At 50.4% G+C, this 24,915-nt stretch overlaps 1 protein-coding gene across 1 annotated transcript; it reads left to right on the top strand.

Moving 5' to 3' along the window:
• Positions 1-1,547: 1,547 nt before the first annotated feature.
• Positions 1,548-24,915, top strand: exd2 (exonuclease 3'-5' domain containing 2). The gene is made up of 11 exons (XM_046367563.1): positions 1,548-1,653; positions 2,470-3,137; positions 4,308-4,436; positions 6,156-6,283; positions 11,630-11,756; positions 12,296-12,624; positions 19,845-19,951; positions 20,203-20,338; positions 21,286-21,448; positions 21,661-21,863; positions 22,618-24,915. Exons 2-11 carry the CDS (start codon positions 2,700-2,702, stop codon positions 22,832-22,834), a joined length of 1,977 nt encoding a protein of 658 aa, XP_046223519.1. The 5' UTR covers positions 1,548-1,653; positions 2,470-2,699; the 3' UTR covers positions 22,835-24,915.

The following is a 24,915-nucleotide window of genomic DNA, read 5'->3' as shown; positions in this document are numbered from 1 at the left end:
TTGACTGCCTTTAAACAGCTTGGAAAATTCCAGAAAATTATGTCATGGCTTTAGAAGCTTCTGATAGGCTAGTTGACATCATTTGAGTCAATTGGAGGTGTACATGTGGATGTATTTGAAGGCATACCTTCAAACTCAGTGCCTCTTTGCTTGACATCATGGGAAAATCAAAAGAAATTAGCCAAGACCTCAGGAAAAAAATATTGTGTGTTTGGTAAAATTGATTCCAGTATCCCTGTATTAAAATCATCGGCCATGAGAAACGCTGCCTCTGGATGTGCATTTTATTTTTCGCTTATGACCCTATACAGCTCGTTGAGTGAGGTCTTAGTACCAGCATTTGTGGTGGTAAATAAACAGCTATGAAAAATATAGATGAAAACTTGGTAAATAGTGTGGTCTACAGCTTATCATGAGATACTCTACCTCAGGCGAGCAAAAACTTGAGACTTCGGTAACATTGGAGATCGCACACCAGCTGTTGTTAGCAAAGAGACTCACCCCTCCTCCCTTTTTCTTACCCGAGTCTGCCTTCCGAACAATGAGACATGTATATTAACCACGTCCTCGTTCAGCCACGACTCTGAGATACATAGAATATTACAGGTTTTCAGGTCCTGTTAATGGGATAGTCTCGAAAGGAGCTCATCCAGTTTGTTCTCCAGTGATTGATAGGATAGTCTCGAAGGGAGCTCATCCAGTTTATTCTCCAGTGAGTACACTTTCGCCAATAGACCGCCAATGCCCTCTGTTCTATTTGTTCACCGACGGAGTCTCGTCAGGATACCGGAGTTTTTTTTTTTTGAGTCCCGGGTGATTAGGACCTGGTCCGGGTTAAGCAGAACGTCCAGAATCGCTGACTTCGTTGAAGTAGAAATGTTCATACAAATTGAGGTTAGTGATCCCTTTTCTGATATCCAGATGCTGTTTTCGGGTCATAGGAAATGATGGTGGAGACATTATGTACATAAAAAAGGTTTGGCGTAAGAAAACATACAAAAGAGCAGAATTGATCAGGAGTATGGACTCTCCACTGCAGCACCATCTTATATCTGTAGCTCAGTTGGTAGAGCATGGCGCTTGTAACGCCAGGGTAGTGGGTTCGATCCCCGGGACCACCCATACGTAGAATGTATGCACACATGACTGTAAGTCGCTTTGGATAAAAGCGTCTGCTAAATGGCATATATTTATTTATTTATTTATATCTGACGCCGCAAGTGATTTTCATATAATGAGACGGCAACTTTACCAGGTAAAAATGTAACATCTACACTGCAATATTGGAGTAAAGACGCCATAAGATTGAACAGATTTTTTATTTATTTTTTATCAGAAGGAGCTTTTTTCCCCAGAAGACAGATTTAATTATTAAATATATGCATGCAAAACATCACAAATACTGTAACTAAATCAATCGGAAATTGTAGGGAATTGCATTTTTTTTTTTCCAAATTGTGTTTGATTGGATAATAAATCATAATTAATTGGTTAATTAATTGACGTATTAATTCTCACCTCCCTGACACTGCGTGGGGGCGTCATGACAACGTCATATAATAGAGCCGGAAGCAGAACGTCAACACCTAGAAATCAACCAGTGGACATATGCAGCCACAGCACAGGGTTGTGGTGTGGACGTGAAATGCCAAGGTAGGTAAGAGGCTTGAAATAAGCATAGTACGCAGAAAGTCATGCGGGAAAAACAAATTTGCAAGTGTCACTCACGTTGTTTAACGTTACTGACGTAGGCTAACGTTAGGTAGCTAGTTGGCTAGTCAATCTAGCTAGCTATTGTATTAAGCTAACGTTAACTATCGCGTTAAGCTAAACTTAACTGAGGAAGGTGTGCGCTATATATATATAAATAAAACTGATGCTAACTAGTGACACCCCCCCCCCACCCACAACATCAACAATAAACGAATTGTTATTTACATTTTAGGTTGTGCGCATCACTTTCCTAGCAGGCTACGTGGTTCGGCTAGTTGTTGCTCGTTAGCTCCTCGGCCTCGACGCGAAGCTGCATTAGCTGTTGGCTAGCTAGCCAGCCCGGTGTTTGCTTGCTAACTATAGGACCTAGTTAGCGATATTGACTGACTCTCATCTCATTTCCAGAACATTATCTTTCTAGCGGCGTCAGTCGTCCAGTGGTCGCAAACATCCCGATGTCAATTAGTTATCAGAGTTAGCTGCTAAACATGCATGTCAAACAACCTCGTTAGCGCCAGCTAGTTAGCCTCGCTTGTAAACAATGGCAGTGAATTGCGCAATGCTGTCTTGGTTATCATATGCTCTGCTGTGACACTCAAACGTGCAGCAAACATATTACAACGTGGCATTGTTGGACAAGTGAAGTTCTGAGTCTACTGCTTTGCCATCCTTTGATTCATCCTATGGACAATGTGGTGTCGACAGTTTGTGTTGGTTCAGATTGATATGTAAATGTTACTGCTGATTGTCTCCTAGGGGATACGGTGTCTGCCCAGAGCCTACAAACCAATAGCCTCTTCACACGGATAAAGACATCAACAAACGAAGGATGTGCTCCAATGCTGACGATATATCCCCAAAGTCTCTATGACCAAACTTCAAATCGGTCTGCAACTTGGATGTAGGTCTACCTACCTAAGCTAATTTACAACACTTCTCAACCAACAAGCCCTAACCAAATAAACTCTGCACCTCTGAAACCCAAGATGGCTTCTAGACAAAGTGCCCTAACTGCTGCCGTGGTTACCCTGTTGGGAGCCACCTTGGGTGGCCTGTTGCTATGGCGACAGAGAGCCATAAGGACAAAGAAGCAACAGCTTTCTGCTCAGGGTCTGAAAGGTCAGGTAAGGGCCAGCTCTTGTCCCTTACCTGTGGAACCAGAGCCTGTGGTTCTGGACTGTAAGAACCCAGTGGAGTCCCAAATCCAGTCTAAGCATACCCAGCTACCCCCTGGTCAGAGTCTGGTCCTCCCCCTGCCTGCTGTGCTACCCCCTGTTGACCAGGCCTTGGCGGTGCAGCCGGTGATGGTAAGCTCTGAGAAGGAGTGGGAGCAGCTGTGGCCCATGCTGCAGAAGGATCTGTCAGTCTATCCTGTCCTCGGCCTGGACTGTGAATGGGTGAAGAGTCAAACTAATACCCTGGGTGTAAGTTTGTGCTACATGTTTTTAAACACATCATCCCATTTGTACTCTGTTTATTTTATCTCTGACTGCATCTCTCTCCCTCCTCTCTCTCCCCCTTGCCGTCCCTGCCCCTCTTCCCTCTCGGTTCTCCCCCCCTCTCGGTTCTCTCTCTCTCTCCCCCTCTCTCGGTTCTCTCTCTCTCCCCCCTCTCTCGGTTCTCTCTCTCTCCCCCTCTCTCGGTTCTCTCTCTCTCCCCCCTCTCTCGGTTCTCTCTCTCTCCCCCCCCCCTCTCTCGGTTCTCTCTCTCTCCCCCTCTCTCGGTCTCTCTCCCCCTCTCTCGGTTCTCTCCCCCCCCTCTCTCGGTTCTCTCCCCCCCCTCTCTCGGTTCTCTCCCCCCTCTCTCGGTTCTCTCCCCCTCTCTCGGTTTCTCTCCCCCTCTCTCGGTTCTCTCCCCCTCTCTCGGTTCTCTCCCCCCTCTCTCGGTTCTCTCCCCCCTCTCTCGGTTCTCTCCCCCCTCTCTCGGTTCTCTCCCCCTCTCTCGGTTCTCTCCCCCCTCTCTCGGTTCTCTCCCCCTCTCTCGGTTCTCTCTCCCCCTCTCTCGGTTCTCTCCCCCCTCTCTCGGTTCTCTCCCCCCCTCTCTCGGTTCTCCCCCCCTCTCTCGGTTCTCTCCCCCTCTCTCGGTTCTCTCCCCCCTCTCTCGGTTCTCTCCCCCCTCTCTCGGTTCTCTCCCCCCTCTCTCGGTTCTCTCCCCCCTCTCTCGGTTCTCTCCCCCTCTCTCGGTTCTCTCCCCCCTCTCTCGGTTCTCTCCCCCCTCTCTCGGTTCTCTCCCCCCCCCTCTCTCGGTTCTCTCTCTCCCCCCCTCTCTCGGTTCTCTCTCTCCCCCCTCTCTCGGTTCTCTCTCTCTCCCCCTCTCTCGGTTCTCTCTCTCTCCCCCTCTCTCGGTTCTCTCTCTCCCCCCTCTCTCGGTTCTCTCTCTCCCCCCTCTCTCGGTTCTCTCTCTCCCCCCCTCTCTCGGTTCTCTCTCTCCCCCCTCTCTCGGTTTCTCTCTCCCCCCTCTCTCGGTCTCTCTCTCCCCCCTCTCTCGGTTCTCTCCCCCTCTCTCGGTTCTCCTCCCCCTCTCTCGGTTCTCTCCCCCTCTCTCGGTTCTCCTCCCCCCTCTCTCGGTTCTCCCCCCCCTCTCTCTGTCCCCAGGTGTCAGTGAAGGATAAGACTTCAACGGTCTCTTTACTCCAGATGGCTTCCTACTCTGGTCTGTGTGTGTTGGTGAGGCTGCAGCCGTTCCGTGCTGGCCAGCAGGACTTGCCACTTACCCTGAAAGAGGTAGGCTCATATGTGGTCCTCTGTAGCTCAGAATGGTGTTTTAAAATGCCAGTATAGTAGGTTAGATGGGGCCACCAATATGAAAATGAATGCACTCACTATTAGGGCTTGGAATTGCCAGGGGATCTCACGATATGACCTCACTATAAAATATCTCAATACTGAGGGACCTCTGGGTGCGATGTGGCGTTCACGCTGAGGGAACTCTCGGTGCGATGTGGCGTTCATGCCGAGGCGGGACCTCTCGGGGGCGATGTGGCGTTCACGCTGAGGGACCTCTCGGTGCCGATGTGGCGTTCACGCCGAGGCGGGACCTCTGGGTGCGATGTGGCGGTTCTCATGATTCTAGATGTATTGTGATTTTGAATACTGGGATTTTATTATGCTTCGGTCCAAACGTATTGCTCACTATGTCTGCTGCAGAGGGACGAGACAGAGACATGAGAGAACCAGTTTTGATCCATCATGGAAATAAAAGTGCTGAAAACGAATTAGCTATTTAAAAAGATGGAGAACCAGCTATTAAGGAAAAACGTTGTCGTTTTGGTTCAGCCAACTAACGCAAAAATTAAACCGCGATATTGTAAAAACATATATCACACACGGTCTTAAAATTTGTGGGTTTTGGCTAGTTTCAGCTACCTGTTGCTGACAGGTATATAAAATGGAGCACAAAGCCATGCAATCTCCACAGACAAACATTGGCCGTAGAATGGCCCTGACTGAAGAGCTCAGTGACTTTCAACGTGGCGCCGTCATACGATCGGTTTGTCAGATTTCTGCTCACAAAACGGGAACTCTGAGGCACCTACAAACCGTCTGTCCTCAGTTGTAACACTCACTGCAGAGTTTCAAACTGCCTCTGGAACCAACGTTGGCACAATAACTTTTCGCCAGGAGCTTTCCACGGCCGAGCAGCCGCACACAAGCCTAAGATCACCATGCGCAATGCCAAGCATCGGCTGGAGTGCTGTAAAGCTCGCCACCATTGGACTCAGGAACAGTGGAAACGCGTTCTCTGAAGTGATGAATCAAGCTTCATCTGGAAGTCTAATCTGGGTTTGGCGGATGCCAGGAGAACGTTACCTTCCGGAATGCATACTGCCAACTGTAAAGTTTGGTGGAGGAGGAATAAGGGTCTGGGGCTGTTTATTTTTTTATTATTGTTCGGGTGAAGAGAGATCTTAACACTACAGCATACAATGACATTCTAGATGATTCTGTGCTTCCAACTTTGTGGCAACGGTTTGGGGAAGGCCCTTTCCTGTTTCAGCATGACAATGCCCCCTTGTACAAAGCGAGGTCAATACAGAAATGTTTGTTTTTTTGAAATCTGTGTGGAATAACTTGACTGGCCTGCACAGAGCCCTGACCTTAACCCCATTGCATACCTTTGGGATGAATTGGAATGCCAACTGAAAGCCAGGCCTAATTGGTCCAACATTAGTGCCCGACCTCACTAATGCTCTTGTGGATTAATGGAAGCAACTCCCCGCAGCAATGTTCCAACATCTAGTGGAAAGCCTTCCCAGAAGAGTGGAGGCTGTTATAGCAGCAAAGAGGGGGACCAACTCTATATTAATGCCCATGTTTCTGGAATGAGATATTTGACAGTGTCCACATACTCTTGGCCATGTAGTGTATATATCTGTATAGACTTCTCCCTTCCCTACTCACTGTTGTAAAATGGTTTTTGATGGCATGTATTCTTTTATATAGGTCCTCAGCGACCCTCACATCCTGAAGGTGGGTGTGGGCTGCTATGAGGACGGGAAGCGTCTGACACGAGACTATGGCCTGGCGCTAGGATGTACTGTGGACTTAAGATACCTTGCACTACGACAAAGGTACCATACCAGTTGTTCTGTCTGTCTGATTGGCACATGCAGTACGTAATGCTGTGTTTTTGTAGTTGATAATTTCCTGTCGTGTGATACTGTCACGGACTGTTTGTCAGTGGTTGCCTGAGAAAAGCGTCTTCAAGTTTTAATGTCACGTGCACAAGTACTATGAAATGCCTTTCTTGCTAAACTCTAAACCCCAACAATGCAGTCGTCGATATCAATGTAGCATAAAGGGAGAATAAAAACACACAGGAAAAAGAAAGTAAGAAGCTGGTGACTATATACAGGGTCTGTTCCATATTAACAACGTACAGGGATACTGTAGTGATGGCGGTAGATATGTATAGGGGGAAGGAGACAGGGATACTGGAGTGTTGGGAGGTAGATATGTATAGGGGGAAGGAGACAGGGATACTGGAGTGATGGAGGTAGATATGTATAGGGGGAAGGAGACAGGGATACTGTAGTGATGGCGGTAGATATGTATAGGGGGAAGGAGACAGGGATACTGGAGTGATGGAGGTAGATATGTATAGGCGGAAGGAGACAGGGATACTGGAGTGATGGTAGATATGTATAGGGGGAAGGGAGGGATAGTGATGGAGGTATGTATAGGCGGAAGGAGACAGAGATACTGGAGTGATGGAGGTAGATATGTATAGGCGGAAGGAGACAGGGATACTGGAGTGATGGAGGTAGATATGTATAGGGGGAAGGAGACAGGGATACTGGAGTGATGGAGGTAGATATGTATAGGTGGAAGGGGACAGATGTATAGGGGGAAGGAGACAGGGATACTGGAGTGATGGAGGTAGATATGTATAGGGGGAAGGAGACAGGGATACTGGAGTGATGGAGGTAGATATGTATAGGGGGAAGGAGACAGGGATACTGGAGTGATACTACTATATAGGGAATAGGGCCCTGGTCAACAGTAGTGTTCTATATAGGGAATAGGGCCCTGGTCAACAGTAGTGTTCTATATAGGGAATAGGGCCCTGGTCAACAGTAGTGTTCTATATAGGGAATAGGGCCCTGGTCAACAGTAGTGTTCTATATAGGGAATAGGGCCCTGGTCAACAGTAGTGTTCTATATAGGGAATAGGGCCCTGGTCAACAGTAGTGTTATATATAGGAAATAGGGTCAACAGTAGTGTTATATTTAGGGAATAGGGCCCTGGTCAACAGTAGTGAGTGTTCTATAATTGATTTTTTTTTTTAAATCCCCCCTCAATCTACACACAATACCCCATAATGACATCACAATACCCCATAATGACATCACAATACCCCATAATGACATCACAATACCCCATACCCCCAAAACAGGTTTTTGCAAATGTATTAAACTGAAATATCACAAGTATTCAGACCCTTTACTCAGTACTTTGTTGAAGCACCTTTGGCAGCGATTACAGCCACAAGTCTTCTTGGGTATAGCTTGGCACACCTGTATTTGGAGTTTCTCACATTCTTCTCTGCAGATCCTCTCAAGCTCGTGTCAGGTTGGATGGGGAGCGTCGCTGAACAGCTATTTTCAGGTCTCCAGAGATGTTCGATCAGGTTCAAGTCCGGGCTCTGGCTGGGACACTCAAGGATATTCAGAGACTTGACCCAAAGCCACTCCTGTGTTGTCTTGGCTGTGTGCTTAGGGTCGTTGTCCTGTTGGAAGGTGAACCTTCACCCCAGTCTGAGGTCCTGAGTGCTCTGGAGCACATTTTCATCCAGGATCTCTGTACTTTGCTCTGTTCATCTTTGCCTCGATCCTGACTCGTCTCCCAGTTCCTGCCGCTGAAAAACATCCCCACAGCAGGATGCTGCCGCCACCATGCTTCACCGTAGGGATGCTGCCGCCACCATGCTTCACCGTAGGGATGCTGCCGCCACCATGCTTCACCGTAGGGATGCTGCCGCCACCATGCTTCACCGTAGGGATGCTGCCGCCACCATGCTTCACCGTAGGGATGCTGCCGCCACCATGCTTCACCGTAGGGATGCTGCCGCCACCATGCTTCACCGTAGGGATGCTGCCGCCACCATGCTTCACCGTAGGGATGCTGCCGCCACCATGCTTCACCGTAGGGATGCTGCCGCCACCATGCTTCACCGTAGGGATGCTGCCGCCACCATGCTTCACCGTAGGGATGCTGCCGCCACCATGCTTCACCGTAGGGATGCTGCCGCCACCATGCTTCACCGTAGGGATGCTGCCGCCACCATGCTTCACCGTAGGGATGCTGCCGCCACCATGCTTCACCGTAGGGATGCTGCCGCCACCATGCTTCACCGTAGGGATGCTGCCGCCACCATGCTTCACCGTAGGGATGCTGCCGCCACCATGCTTCACTGTAGGGATGCTGCCGCCACCATGCTTCACTGTAGGGATGCTGCCGCCACCATGCTTCACTGTAGGGATGCTGCCGCCACCATGCTTCACTGTAGGGATGCTGCCGCCACCATGCTTCACTGTAGGGATGCTGCCGCCACCATGCTTCACTGTAGGGATGCTGCCGCCACCATGCTTCACTGTAGGGATGCTGCCGCCACCATGCTTCACTGTAGGGATGCTGCCGCCACCATGCTTCCAGATGTGACGCTTCGCATTCAGACCAAAAGGAGTGCCATCTTGGTTTCATCAGATCACAGAATATTGTTTCTCTTGGCCAGAGTCCTTTAGGTGCCTTTTGGCAAACTCCAAGCGGGCTGTCATGTACATTTTTTATTGAGGAGTGGCTTCTGTCTATCATAAAGGCCTGATTGGTGGAGTGCTGCAGAGATTGTTGTCCTTCTGGTAGGTTCTCCCATCTCCACTGAGGAACTCTGGAGCTCTGTCAGCGTGACCTTTGGGTTCTTGGTCACCTCCCTTACCAAGGCCCTTTTCTCCCTAGATCTGTGGCTGGACACAATCCTGTCTCTGAGCTCTATAGACCATTCCTTTGACCTCATGGCTTGGTTTTTGCTCTGACATGCACTGTCAACTGTGGGACCTTATGTAGACAGGTGTGCCTTTCCAAATCATTTCCAATCAATTGAATTAACCACATTTGGACTTCAAGTTGTAGAAACATCTCAAGGATAATCAATAGAAACAGGATGCACCTGAGTTCCACTGGATGTCATAAGGTGAATGCACCAATTTGTAAGTCGCTCTGGATAAGAGCGTCTGCTAAATGACTTAAATGTAATGTAAATGAGTTCAATTTCAAAGGTTCCGAGTACTTATGGAAATAAGGTATTTCTGTTGAATTTAATACATTTGCAAAAAATTCTTAACCTATTTTCGCTTTGTCATTATGGGCTATTGTGATGTCATTATGGGCTATTGTGATGTCATTATGGGCTATTGTGATGTCATTATGGGCTATTGTGATGTCATTATGGGCTATTGTGTGTAGATTGAGGAAAACATTTTAATCAATTTTGGAATAAGGCTGTAAGGTAACAACATGTAGTCAAGGGGTTTGAATACTTTCCAGATATGAGCCTTCAGACTTATTCCACATTTTGTTACAGCCTGAATTCAAAATGGGTGATTAAATATATTTTAAGCCATTTACATAATGACAAAGTGAAACATGTTAAACTTTTTACCCTTTTTTTTTTTTGTGATCTCCAATTGGTAGTTACAGTCTTGTCCCATCGCTGCAACTCCCGTTCGCCTCGGGAGAGGCGAAGGTCGAGAGCCACGCGTCCTCCGAAACACGACCCTGCCAAGTCGCGCTGCTTCGTGACGAACTGCTCGCTTTTTCCCGGAAGCCAGCCCGCACCAATGTGTCGGAGGAAACGCCGTCCAACTGGTGATCGACATCGGCGTGCACCCGCCACAAGGAGTCACTGGAGCATGCTGGGACAAGGACAACCCAGCTGGCCAAACCCTCCCTTCGATCTCGGAGTGATGCAGGGCCTTTGACCACTGCGCCACTCGGGAGGCCCACATTAATGTTTTCTAATTTATTAAAAATGAAACGCAGAAATATCTACTATAAGGATTAGACGTCGACCGATTTATAATTTTTCGAAACCGATTTATTGGAGGACCAAAAAAATCAGATACCGATTTAATCAGCTGGTTTTATTAAATATATATTTTTTGTAATAATGACAATTACAACAATACTGAATGAACACTTTTAACGTAATATAATACATCAATCAAATCAATTTAGCCTCAAATAAATAATGAAACATGTTCAATTTGGTTTAAATAATGCAAAAACAAAGTGTTGGAGAAGAAAGTAAAAGTGCAATATGTGCCATGTAAGAAAGCTAACGTTTAAGTTCCTTGCTCAGAACATGAGAACATATGAAAGCTGGTGGTTCCTTTTAACGTGAGTCTTCAATATTCCCAGGTAAGAAGCTGTAGTTATTATAGAAATTATAAGACTATTTCTCTCTATACCATTTGTATTTCATATACTTTTGACTATTGGATGTTCTTATAGGCACTTTAGTATTGCCAGTGTAACAGTATAGCTTCCGTCCCTCTCCTCGCTCTTACCTGGGCTCGAACCAGGAACACATCGACAACAGCCACCCTCGAAGCAGCGTTACCCATGCAGAGCAAGGGGAATAAATAAATATATATTCCAAGTCTCATAGCGAGTGACGTTTGAAACGCTGTTAGCGCGCACCCTGCTAACTAGCTAGCCATTTCAAATCGGTTACACCAGCCTCATCTCGGGAGTTGATAGGCTTGAAGTCATAAACAACGCAATGCTTGAAGCACAGCGAAGAGCTGCTGGCAAAACGCACAAAATTGCTGTTTGAATGAATGCTTACGAGCCTGCTGGTGCCTACCACTGCTCAGTCAGACTGCTCTATCAAATCATAGACTTAATAGACTTCATTAATATGGTCGACTCCGGAAACTATCATCTCGAAAACAAAACATTTATTCTTTCAGTGAAATACGGAACCGTTTTGTATTTTATCTAACGGGTGGCATCCATCAGTCTCGATATTGCTGTTACATTGTACAACCTTCAATGTTGTCATAATTCTGGCAAATTAGTTCGCAACGAGCCAGGCGGCCCCAACTGTTGCATATACCCTGACTCTGCGTGCAATGAACACAAGAAGTTTGAAGTCTTGAGTGATTTTTGACCCAAATGAAACTTGGATGTTCTCGACCTGCTTTACTGAACCCTGTCAATGTGGCTGGCTGTGTGTCCCCCCCCCCCCCCGTTTCCTGTAGTCCACGATCAGCTCGTTGGTCTTACTGATGTTGAGATAGAGGTTGTTATCCTGCCAGGTCTCTGACCTCTCTATTCGCTGTCTCATCTTCGCCGGCGAACTTCACGATGGTGTTGGAGTCGTGCGTTTTCCTAGTCTGTATGTGTTTCTGTGCAGGAAGGTAGTGTTGAATAATGGTCTGAGTCTGAAGTCTCTGGCAGCTGACCTGCTCAACGTCTCTCTGGAGAAATCCTTGGAGCTGCGCTGTAGTGACTGGGAGGCTGACCAGCTGACCCTACAACAGGTACGCAAAACTACTGTTAGTTTATACAGGATGTGACATTGTTAGAACGTCTACACTACTGGTGTTAGTTTATACAGGATGTGACATTGTTAGAACGTCTACACTACTGGTGTTAGTTTATACAGGATGTGACACGTTGTTAGAACGTCTACACTACTGGTGTTAGTTTATACAGGATGTGACACGTTGTTAGAACGTCTACACTACTGGTGTTAGTTTATACAGGATGTGACACGTTGTTAGAACGTCTACACTGCTGGTGTTAGTTTATACAGGATGTGACACGTTGTTAGAACGTCTACACTGCTGGTGTTAGTTTATACAGGATGTGACACGTTGTTACTTTCCATGTTGAAGATCAGCTTTGCAGTTGGACTGATCTCCAAATCAACCTGCATTCCAAATAACTTCTCATTGATGTGATCAATATTATCCATTCTGTGCATTTTGCTTCCTCAAACTGATCCCCTCAAACATGCAGAGATTATCTTCTCATTAACGCCCCAACCCCTCCCTCTCTCTCCCCCCCTGACCTTCAGATGACCTACGCAGCCCGGGACGCCCAGGTATCCATCGCCCTCTTCTTCCGCCTGCTCGGACTCCACTCTGATTCCACGCCCTCACTTGACACTGGGAGTGGCTACTCCCAGCTGGCCAATTGCTGCCAGGGCGTGGTGGACACACCCTTCAGGGGGTGGGGTGGAGGAGAGTGCGAGGATGGAGGGAAAAGCGTGGATCGAGAGAGGAGGCGGCGGAGTAGGAAGCTCCAGCAGTCTGTTTTTGAAAGCCCAGAGTCTGGGGACCAGCAAGTTCCAGACCCCAGGAAGAACAACAAGAGAAACCCGCTCGGGGTGGGCTACTCTGCCAGGTGGGTAGGGGGGCTACTCTGCCAGGTGGGTAGGGGGGCTACTCTGCCAGGTGGGTGGGTGCCAGGTGGGAGGGGGGCTACTCTGCCAGGTGGGTAGGGGGGGCTACTCTGCCAGGTGGGTAGGGGGGCTACTCTGCCAGGTGGGTAGGGGGGGGCTACTCTGCCAGGTGGGTAGGGGGGGGCTACTCTGCCAGGTGGGTAGGTGGGGGGGGCTACTCTGCCAGGTGGGTAGGGGGGCTACTCTGCCAGGTGGGTAGGGGGGGCCTCTGCCAGGGGGCTACTCTGCCAGGTGGGTAGGGGGGCTACTCTGCCAGGTGGGTAGGTGGGGGGGGCTACTCTGCCAGGTGGGTAGGGGGGGGGCTACTCTGCCAGGTGGGTAGGGGGGGGCTACTCTGCCAGGTGGGTGGGGGGGGGGCTACTCTGCCAGGTGGGTGCCAGGTGGGGGGGGGCTACTCTGCCAGGTGGGTAGGGGGCTACTCTGCCAGGGGGGGCTACTCTGCCAGGTGGGCTACTCTAGGGGGGCTACTCTGCCAGGTGGGTAGGGGGGGGCTACTCTCTGCCAGGTGGGTAGGGGGGCTACTCTGCCAGGTGGGTACTCTGCCAGGTGGGGGGCTACTCTGCCAGGTGGGTAGGGGGGGGCTACTCTGCCAGGTGGGTAGGGGGGCTACTCTGCCAGGTGGGTAGGGGGGCTACTCTGCCAGGTGGGTAGGGGGGGGCTACTCTGCCAGGTGGGTAGGGGGGCTACTCTGCCAGGTGGGGGGGGCCAGGTGGGTAGGGGGGCTCTGCCAGGTGGGTAGGGGGGCTACTCTGCCAGGTGGGTAGGGGGGCTACTCTGCCAGGTGGGTAGGGGGGCTACTCTGCCAGGTAGGGGGGGGATGCTCTGCCAGGTGGATAGGACTCTGCCAGGGGGTGCCAGGTGGGTAGGGGGGGCTGCTCTGCCAGGTGGGTAGGGGGGGGGGCTACTCTGCCAGGTGGGTAGGGGGGCTACTCTGCCAGGTGGGTAGGTGGGTAGGGGGGGCTACTCTGCCAGGTGGATAGGACTCTGCCAGGGGGTGGGGCTGCTCTGCCAGGTAGGTAGGGGGTGGGCTACTCTGCCAGGTGGGTAGGGGGGCTACTCTGCCAGGTGGGTAGGGGGTGGGCTACTCTGCCAGGTGGGTAGGGGGGGGCTACTCTGCCAGGTGGATAGGAGGGGGGTGGGGCTGCTCTGCCAGGTAGGTAGGAGGGGGTGGGGCTGCTCTGCCAGGTAGGTAGGAGGGGGTGGGGCTGCTCTGCCAGGTAGGTAGGAGGGGGTGGGTCTACTCTGCCAGGTGGGTAGGAGGGGAGGGGGGCTACTCTGCCAGGTGGGTAGGGGGCTACTCTGCCAGGTGGGTAGGAGGGGGGGGGCTCTGCCAGGTGGGTAGGGGGGGGGCTACTCTGCCAGGTGGGTAGGAGGGGGGGCTGCTACTCTGCCAGGTGGGTAGGAGGGGGGCTGCTCTGCCAGGTGGGGGGGGATGCTCTGCCAGGTGGGTAGGAGGTGGGGGGGTGGGGCTGCTCTGCCAGGTGCCAGGTGGGTAGGAGGGGGGGGATGCTCTGCCAGGTGGGTAGGAGGGGGGTGGGGCTGCTCTGCCAGGTAGGTAGGAGGGGGTGGGGCTGCTCTGCCAGGTAGGTAGGAGGGGGTGGGGCTGCTCTGCCAGGTAGGTAGGAGGGGGTGGGTCTACTCTGCCAGGTGGGTAGGAGGGGAGGGGGGCTACTCTGCCAGGTGGGTAGGAGGGGGCTACTCTGCCAGGGGGGGGGGCCACTCTGCCAGGTGGGTAGGGGGGCTACTCTGCCAGGTGGGTAGGGGGGCTACTCTGCCAGGTGGGTAGGAGGGGGGCTACTCTGCCAGGTGGGTAGGAGGGGGGCTACTCTGCCAGGTGGGTAGGGGGGGGCTACTCTGCCAGGTGGGGGGGGCTACTCTGCCAGGTGGGTAGGGGGGGGCTACTCTGCCAGGTGGGTAGGGGGGCTACTCTGCCAGGTGGGTAGGGGGGCTACTCTGCCAGGTGGGTAGGAGGGGGGCTACTCTGCCAGGTGGGTAGGGGCTACTCTGCCAGGGGGGGCTACTCTGCCAGGTAGGTAGGAGGGGGGGGCTACTCTGCCAGGTGGGTAGGGGGCTACTCTGCCAGGTGGGGGGGCTACTCTGCCAGGTGGGTAGGGGGGCTACTCTGCCAGGTGGGTAGGGGGCTACTCTGCCAGGGGGGCTACTCTGCCAGGTGGGTAGGACTCTGCCAGGTGGGGGGGGCGCTACTCTGCCAGGTGGGTAGGGGGGCTACTCTGCCAGGTGGGTAGGAGGGGGGGGGGCTACTCTGCCAGGTGGGTAGGAGGGGGGGCTACTCTGCCAGGTGGGTAGGAGGGGGGCTACTCTGCCAGGTGGGTAGGGGGGGGCTACTCTGCCAGGTGGGTAGGAGGGGGGGGGGCTACTCTGCCAGGTGGGTAGGGGGGGGCTACTCTGCCAGGTGGGTAGGAGGGGGGCTACTCTGCCAGGTGGGTAGGAGGGGGGGGCTACTCTGCCAGGTGGGTAGGAGGGGGGGGCTACTCTGCCAGGTGGGTGGCCAGGTGGGTAGGGGGGCTACTCTGCCAGGTGGGTAGGGGGGGCTACTCTGCCAGGTGGGTAGGGGGGCTACTCTGCCGGGTGGGTAGGTGGGGGGGGGGGCTACTCTGCCGGGTGGGTAGGGGGGGGGCTACTCTGCCGGGTAGGGGGGGGGGGCTACTCTGCCAGGTAGGTAGGGGGGGGGCTACTCTGCCAGGTGGGTAGGGGGGGGCTACTCTGCCAGGTGGGGGGGGGGGTGGCTGCTCTGCCAGGTGGGTAGGGGGCTGCTCTGCCAGGTGGGTAGGGGGGCTACTCTGCCAGGTGGGTAGGGGGGCTACTCTGCCAGGTGGGTAGGGGGGGGCTACTCTGCCAGGTGGGTAGGAGGGGGTGGGGCTACTCTGCCAGGTGATGAGGGGGGCTACTCTGCCAGGTGGGTAGGGGGGGGGCTAGTCTGTACAGGTGTTGCAGATTTTTTTTCTTAATTTGTTCTTATTTTGCGTTACCATTTTCTCACTTTCATAGTAAAGATGAATTGTCCTATTTTATAAACCTGTTGTGTTGAAAGTCTGGGGCCCGGTTGCACCAGTTGTGTTCAAACAACAAAAACAAAGTTGATCTTATGTCTACTTTGTTCAGAACCTCACATCTTCTGCACCGACCAACAATGAGCCGATTCGTAGCACGTCCCGCCCCGCGTAAGCACATTCTGGAGATGTGACGTCATAATGATCGTTGCTATGCGGCGACCGTTGCTAGGCTGTTGCTGTCCTCAACCGGGTTGCCATGTCTGCGGTTTTCTTTTAGCAGGTGAAAATGTATTGGTTGTGGGGGTTTTTGGGGCTACTTTTTAAAATTGAATCGTGGCGGCGAGCGTGTTTTTATTTGAATTATTAAAAAAATAAAAAATAATTCACACTGTGACCTGCAGACGATTAGGTAGTGAGGCAGCCTGTTGCTGAGCTCTGTAGCATGGTGGAGAGGGACTGGGTGTAATGTTGAGACTGATGGTGGTTTAAGAAGCCTATTCATTTATATGCAGGTTACAACCATAATAAACTGTTTTACAGGCTATTTATTCAAACCTTGTGCCAGCTCCATTTAGGTGACACGGGTGGCACAAATTAATTTGCAATGACTCCGGTGATATCGTTATTTCAATATATATTTAATGTATCAAATGATACCACTTGTGTAGCTTACCTGGAGCTGATTTAATAAATGGCTTATAGCTATAGTCTGTTGTAGCCTTGTTATTATGCAATTAGCGTAGTGGTTAGAGCATTGGACTAGTAACCGAAAGGTTGCAAGTTCATATCCCCGAGCTTGACAAGGTACAAAATCTGTCGTTCTGCCCCCTGAACAGGCAGTTAACCCCACTGTTCCCAGGCCGTCATTGAAAATAAGAATTTGTTCTTAACTGACTTGCCTAGTTAAATAAAGGTAATTTAAAAAATAAAAATAAAATTCCTAACATTTAATCCTAGTAATAATTTCCTTAGGTCAGTTAGGATTACTTTTATTTTAAGAATGTGAAATGTCAGAATAATAGTGATTTTTTTTTTTCAGCTTTTATTTCTTTCATCACATTCCCAGTGGGTCAGAAGTTTACATACACTCAATTAGTATTTGGTAGCGTTGCCTTTAAATTGTTTAACTTGGGTCAAACATTTTGGGTAGCCTTCCACAAGCTTCCCACAATAAGTTGGGTGAATTTTGGCCCATTCCTCCTGACAGAGCTGGTGTAACTGAGTTAGGTTTGTAGGCCTCCAAGTTTGTACTCGCACACACTTTTTCAGTTCTGCCCACACATTTTCTATAGGATTGAGTTCAGGGCTTTGTGATGGCCACGCCAATACCTTCACTTGGTTGCCCTTAAGCCATTTTGACACAGCTTTGGAAGTATGCTTGGGGTCATTGTCCATTTGGAAGACCCATTTGTGACCAAGCTTTATCTTTCTGACTGATGTCTTGAGATGTTGCTTCAATATATCCACATAATATTCTTCCTCATGATGCCATCTATTTTGTGAAGTGCACCAGTCCCTCCTGCAGCAAAGCACCCCCTCAACATGATGCTGCCACTCCCATGCTTCACGGTTGGGATGGTGTTCTTCGGCTTGCAAATCTCCCCCGTTTTCCTCCAAACATAACGATGGTCATTATGGCCAAACAGTTCTATTTTTGTTTCATCAGACCAGAGGACACTCCAAAAAGTACGATCTTTGTCCTCATGTGCAGTTGCAAACTGTAGTCTGGCTTTTTCATGGTGGTTTTGGAGCATTTGGCTTCTTCCTTGCTGAGCGGCCTTTCAGGTTGTTGATATAGGACTCGTTTTACTGTGGATATAGATACCTTTGTACCTGTTTCCTCCAGCATCTCAAGGTCCTTTGCTGTTGTTCTGAGATTGATTTGCACTTTTCGCGTCAAAGTACGTTCATCTCTAGGAGACAGAACGTGTCTCCTTCCTGAGCGGTATGACGGCTGCGTGGTCCCATGGTGTTTATACTTGCGTACTATTGTTTGTACAGATGAACGTGGTACCTTCAGCAGTTTTGGGAATTGCTCCCAAGGATGAACCAGACTTGTGGAGGTCTACATAAAATTTGAGGTCTTGGCTGATTTCTTTTGATTTTCCCATGATGTCAAGCAAAGAGGCACTGGAGTTTGAAGGTAGGCCTTGAAATACATCCACAGGTACACCTCCAATTGACTCCAATGATGGTCAATTAGCCTATCAGAAGCTTCTAAAGCCATGACATAATTTTCTGGATTTTTCCAGGCTGTTTAAAGCCTTCACATTGAAGCGTTGCGGTGCGTTCGGTTGCTTTGATACCCACCTGAGGTCTTGATGAATCAATCAATGTCAGATTTTGTTTTAACTGAAACAGTTTTGGATATTTGGGAACGATTAGGCTGGGAAATGTTAGCTAAATGGAGTTTATGATTTTGTTTCAATCTTCATCTGTCGGCTATATTTTTTATCTCCGTGGTGGTTATCACTGATCACAAACATTTTGCATGCTGTAATTAAGGCACGAGGGGTTGTGGTATATGGCTATTCTAAAGGCTAAGGGCTGTTCTTAGTTACGGAGTGCCTGGATATAGCCCATAGCCGTGGTATATTGGCCATATACCACAAACCCCTGAGGTGCCTTATTGCTATTATAAACTGGTTACCAACATAATTAGAGCAGTAAAAATACATGGTTTGTCAAACCCGTGGTGTACCGTCTGATATACCACAGCTGTCAGCCAATCAGAATTCAGGGCTCGAACCACCCAGTTTACGATGTAGCATAAATCAAGTGTGTTATTTTGCTATCGACTCGCTCATAGGCAACTCCAAAAGCCTGCGGAGGTTGTGAGATATGAACAGGATGCATTGGCAATTCACATTCACACACAGTAGAAAATCCAATCGCCTAACTCGGCACCCACCTGCCTCTGAGACACTAAATGTAACAGTATAACTTTAGACCGTCCCCTCTCCCCTACCCGGGTGCGAACCAGGGACCCTCTGCACACATCGACAACAGTCACACTCTAAGCATCGTTACCCATCACTCCACAAAAGCCACGGCCCTTGCAGAGCAAGGGGAACCACTACTTCAAGGTCTCGGAGCAAGTGACGTCACCGATTGAAACGCTATTTAGCGCGGACCACCGCTAACTAAGCTAGCCGTTTCGCATCCGCTACATAAACACCCCAACATGTTGGATAACTCATTCTTCCTGCTATTTTCTATGGGTATCATGCTATAAAGGTGATCTGATGTAAACGCCATATACCTGTTCCCTACTAGGTGTAGATTTGAGGCCCAGTCGTAGCTCATAGGAGGGCTTACGCATTACATTACATTTTACATTTAAGTCATTTAGCAGACGCTCTTATCCAGAGCGACTTACAAATTGGTGCATTCACCTTATGACATCCAGTGGGACAGTCACTTAACAATAGTGCATCTAAAACTTAGGGGGGGTGGGGTGAGTGATTACTTAACCTATCCTAGGTATTCCTTAAAGAGGTGGGGTTTCAGGTGTCTCCGGAAGGTGGTGATTGACTCCGCTGTCCTGGCGTCGTGAGGGAGTTTGTTCCACCATTGGGGGGCCAGGGCAGCGAACAGTTTTGACTGGGCTGAGCGGGAGCTGTACTTCCTCAGTGGTAGGGAGGCGAGCAGGCCAGAGGTGGATGAACGCAGTGCCCTTGTTTGGGTGTAGGGCCTGATCAGAGCCTGGAGGTACTGAGGTGCCGTTCCCCTCACAGCTCCGTAGGCAAGCACCATGGTCCACCACGCCCCCCGTGGTGGAACAAGTGTAATTTTACCACCCAACTGGTGCATCTGTAACGGATGTGAAATGGTTAGCGGTGGTACGCGCTAAGTAGCGTTTCAATCGGTGACGTCACTTGCTCTGAGACCTTGAAGTAGTTGTTCCCCCTTTGCTCTGCAAGGGCCGCGGCTTTTGTGGAGTGATGGGTAACGATGCTTCGTGGGTGACTGTTGTTGATGTGTGCAGAGGGTCCCTGGTTCGCGCCCGGGTAGGGGAGCGGGGACGGTCTAAAGTTACACTGTTACACATCCTACCCCTGGGCAGCAGTTGACCTTTTTCTCACCACGTTAGAGCAGCTCTGTATCCAGTGTAGTGACTGACCAGGATTCCCTGTCACTGTTTACAGGAAGTCCCCTCTCTATGACAACTGTTTCCTCCATGCCCCGGATGGACAACCGCTCTGTACCTGCGACAAGAAGAAGGCCAAGTGGTACCTGGATAAAGGAATAGGAGGTACATACAACACTGCCCGGCCCACAGCACTGCCCGGCCCACAGCATTCCCTGGTCCTAAACCCACCAAGTATTCTCATATGAATGAACAGTTAATTGGAATTCTTTACTATAGTAGTTGGATTCATACTGTTAAATGTGGTTTAAAAATGTACTTACACAACCCCAGTTCACTTGAATTCTGAAGTTGACACTAAATTCGTTTCTCTCTCCCATCTCTACTCTCCTCCTCCTCCTCTCCTCCTCCTCTAGTGCTGCAGAGTGAGGATCCATTCATTGTGCGTCTGCTGTTTGAGCCTTCGGGACGTCCAGACTCCCAGCAGGACTACTACCTGACTGCCAAGGAGAACCTGTGTGTGGTGTGTGGCAAGAACGACTCTTATATCAGGTGAGGAGAACCTGTGTGGTTGGTGGCAAGAACGACTCTTATATCAGGTGAGGAGAACCTGTGTGGCAAGAACGACACTTGTATCAGGTGAGGAGAACCTGTGTGGCAAGAACGACTCTTATATCAGGTGAGGAGAACCTGTGTGGCAAGAACGACACTTGTATCAGGTGAGGAGAACCTGTGTGGCAAGAACGACACTTATATCAGGTGAGGAGAACCTGTGTGGCAAGAACGACACTTGTATCAGGTGAGGAGAACCTGTGTGGTGTGTGGCAAGAACGACTCTTGTATCAGGTGAGGAGAACCTGTGTGGCAAGAACGACACTTATATCAGGTGAGGAGAACCTGTGTGGCACTAACAACATTTGTATCAGGTGAGGAGAACCTATGTGGTGTGTGGCAAGAACGACTCTTGTATCAGGTGAGGAGAACCTGTGTGGCAAGACGACACTTATATCAGGTGAGGAGAACCTGTGTGGCACGCGGCCTCCAAGAATGGCTTCCTGAAGCACACTTGTATCAGGTGAGGAGAACCTATGTGGTGTGTGGCAAGAACGACTCTTGTATCAGGTGAGGAGAACCTGTGTGGCAAGAACGACTCACTGTATGGATTAATATCAGGTGAGGAGAACCTGTGTGGCAAGGGAACGTTCTGCAGCACTTATATCAGGTGAGGAGAACCTGTGTGGCAAGAAGCTGCAGGAACTCAGGAGTTTGTATCAGGTGAGGAGAACCTGTGTGGCAAGAACGACACTTATATCAGGTGAGGAGAACCTGTGTGGCAAGAACGACACTTATATCAGGTGAGGAGAACCTGTGTGGCACTAACCTAAACATTTGTGTTTTTTTTTAATCAACATTGTTTTTATTGCCAAAACCTTTGCTACAGTGTGTGCACTAATGAATACACCCCTGTTATTAATCATTCCCCCCTCTTACCCCTACAGGAAGAACATCGTTCCCCATGAGTACAGACGTCACTTTCCCACGGAGATGAAAGATCACAACTCCCATGACATCTTGCTGCTGTGCACTTCCTGTCACGCGGCCTCCAATGTCCACGATGGCTTCCTGAAGCAGCAGCTGGCTGATGAACACGCTGCCCCCCAGGTAGGAGCAGGGAGGTGGGGGTTTGGGGGCAGGGTGGTGATTTTTTTTGGGGGGGGGTGGTGTGTGTCCCGCGGTGGTGGTTTTGGGGGTTATCGGATGGGGTGGTGGTTTTTAGGGGTTATGGGGAGGGGTGGTGGTTTTGGGGGAGGGGGTAGGAGCCGGGTGGTGGTTTTGCTCTACTCAACTGTATGGATTAATTTCTACCCCCCCAGGGTTGTGAGGAGGGCGTGCGGCTCCTGGAGGACTCGGACCGCAGGAGGGTACGTTCTGCAGCCCGTGCCCTCCTGACTGCCGGGGAAGGGCTCCCTGGGCCCCGCAGAGACGAGCTGCAGGAAGTCATCAGGAGTTTCTTCAACGACCTCGACGGGGAGCTGACGACAGACACCCTGCAGAGTGCTGCTGGCCTGGAGACACGGTGAGAGGGGGGGAGAGGGGAGGGGCTAGGCTGGAGGTAGATATCACCACACCCTGCAGTGGGCTGCTGGCCTGGAGACACGGTGAGACCGAGAGGGGGAGAGGAGGGGCTAGGCTGGAGGTAGATATCACCACACCCTGCAGAGTGCTGCTGGCCTGGAGACACGGTGAGACCGAGAGGGAGGGGGGAGGGGAGGGGCTAGGCTGGAGGTAGATATCACCACACCCTGCAGTGGGCTGCTGGCCTGGAGACACGGTGAGAGGGGGAGGGTCTAGGCTGCTGGCCTGGAGACACGGTGAGACCGCGAGGGGGAGGGGCTAGGCTGGAGGTAGATATCACCACACCCTGCAGTGGGCTGCTGGCCTGGAGACACGGTGAGACCGAGGGAGGGAGAGGTTGTTGAGGAACTATCAAAGCCGATGTTGTGGGTTCAATTCCCACAGGGATCACATGCACATACTCTAAATGTACTGTCATGTTGGATATCGGTCTGTGGAATAAATTACAAACTATGATTTGTTTTTGTTTGTTGATTGTTTATAAAAAAATTAAAAATGTGTAGTCCTTTCTTCACCGCTCCCTGTCCCCCCCCCTTCCCTGTCCCCCCCTCCCTTCACCGCTCCCTGTCCCCCCCTTCCCTTCCCCCTCCCTTCACTGCTCCCTGTCCCTTCACCCCCCCTTCCCTTCACCCCCCTCCCTTCACCCCTCCCTGTCCCCCCTCCCCTGCCTTCACCCCTCCCTGTCCCCCTCCCAGGATCTTCAATGAGAGCTACGTTCCCCACGGGCTGAAGGTGGTGCAAGCGCATGCCAAGCAGGGTCTGAAGGGGTTAATGGGTCTAGAACGCCACTGGAGGCAGCACTTCCTGTCTACCATGACGCCGCGCTACCTCCCTCCTCTGTGGTCCGTCAACCACAACCACAGCAAGTTCCTACGCAAATACGGCGAGGATCTCCCCATCCAACTCAACTGAACTACAGTCTACGTTTTTAACCTGAAAAGGGCCAGGCAGTTTGGCATGACAAGGATTCTAATGGATTGGTAGCCAGGCTCCATATCTCTCTCTATTTATCCATCAGCTTCTCTCTTCTCTTCTCTGGTTCACTGTGTTGTCAGTAGTTAAAACGGAAGCTACATTATCCACACTGGAGCCCAGAGGGCTGACTGACCGACCTACGGTGTCTGGTGGTAAGTCTCACCTCCGCCTGGGACGAGGCAGTCTGTCACCCTGTTCCTATGTGGTGACATACATGTTGAGTCAGACCTATAGAATTATGGACCTCGCTTGAACTTAAACCGTCCCCTACAGGCCCTCCGATGAACTAGAGCCAGAGACGACTAGCAGAGACCATTGGCTGAAATGGTACCCCTATTCTTTATAAAGGGCAGTACTTTAGACCAGGGCCCACAGGGGTGCACCATGTAGTGTCTAGAGCCATTTCAGATAGCTGGAGCCTGAGGAGATGGACAGGCTGCCTTGGTTCTGATAGAGGTACGACCTAGCTTGGAGCCCAAGGAGATGGACAGACTGCCTTGGTTCTGATAGAGGTACGACCTAGCTTGGAGCCTGAGGAGATGGACAGACTGCCTTGGTTCTGATAGAGGTACAACCTAGCTTGGAGCCCAAGGAGATGGACAGACTGCCTTGGTTCTGACAGGTACGACCTAGCTTGGAGCCCGAGGAGATGGACAGACTGCCTTGGTTCTGATAGAGGTACGACCTAGCTTGGAGCCCGAGGAGATGGACAGATTGCCTTGGTTCTGACAGGTAAAGGAAGTCTGTATCAAAAACACCATCCATGCTGCAGGATTCATAATGAAATTATATTGCATATGGACACTTTTTAACCAACACTGGTTTGGTTTCCCAGACAGATTGACTAGTCCTGGTCTTAAAAATCCATTTTAAATGGAGATTCTCTCCAGGACTTGATTTAATCTGGGGCCAGTAAACCAACCCTATGTATATCAATATATAAAAATGTGAAATGTGATTTTCACCAATTTCAGAAAATCATGTATTTTAAGACTACGCTGAAACCTGCTCTTAATTCTCATGAAATATAAATTATAATTTTCCCCTGCAGGTTTTCAGCCCTAATGATAATTCCTATGCGTTTGTATGTGCGGAAGTCAACGGTTTGCTTTGCAAAGGTGACTTTAATTCAACGACACGATGTGATGTTCCCATTTGTTGTTTATCTTCAACAGATTATGATATTATTATATATATGACCACCAGCCATTTGGATGCGTCACAAAGTACACTACTTTTGAACGGGGACCCATAAGGCAGTGCGTTTTTTTTATAGTGATTTAAGGTTCCATATCAGTCACAGCCACTCTCAGGTTCAGTAGGACAATGGTTGGCTTGGCGACGTGACATCACTTCCTCCTGTACTGTCCGGCTGCATCCCGAATTGCACCCTTTTCTCTACATGGTGCACTACTCTATGTTGGCCGTGGATGTGTTCTCTCGCTCTCTCTCTCTAATCAGGACACCTCGTGTCACATGTTTTAGTGTGGCTCTTCCCCTCATTAGAAGAGACTAAAATCAGGACACATCTTCCTTCCTCTACAACAGTTCCAGTCCAACCTCCTTTCCCCCCTCATCATTTCACATTGAGATAAGGACCAGCCTGTATGTATTGGTAGCCTGAGAGTGACTAGCTTCATTGGTTAGTAAAGAATGATGGCCTTCTTGTACGGCGCGGCTAACCTGTTGGCGCGTACGGCGCGGCTAACCTGTTGGCGCGTACGGCGCGGCTAACCTGTTGGCGCGTACGGCGCGGCTAACCTGTTGGCGCGTACGGCGCGGCTAACCTGTTGGCGCGTACGGCGCGGCTAACCTGTTGGCGCGTACGGCGCGGCCGTTTGCAAAGCAGAGATGTTCATGTTCTTGAGCATGACGACGACAACGGCGTTTGTTTAAATTGAGAAGTGTTTAACTTAAAAGAAACCAGCAGCTTTTTCTTTTATTTACATTTGTCCAGATGTAACCCCCATAGAAGCTGTTCTGTTTCCCTAATATTGTAAAATAAAAGATCAGATTTG

This window comes from Oncorhynchus gorbuscha, linkage group LG10 (assembly GCF_021184085.1).
Source record: "Oncorhynchus gorbuscha isolate QuinsamMale2020 ecotype Even-year linkage group LG10, OgorEven_v1.0, whole genome shotgun sequence".
Lineage (NCBI taxonomy): Eukaryota > Metazoa > Chordata > Actinopteri > Salmoniformes > Salmonidae > Oncorhynchus > Oncorhynchus gorbuscha.
Note: the sequence above shows the minus strand (reverse complement) of the source record. Positions and strands in the feature narration are given on the sequence as shown.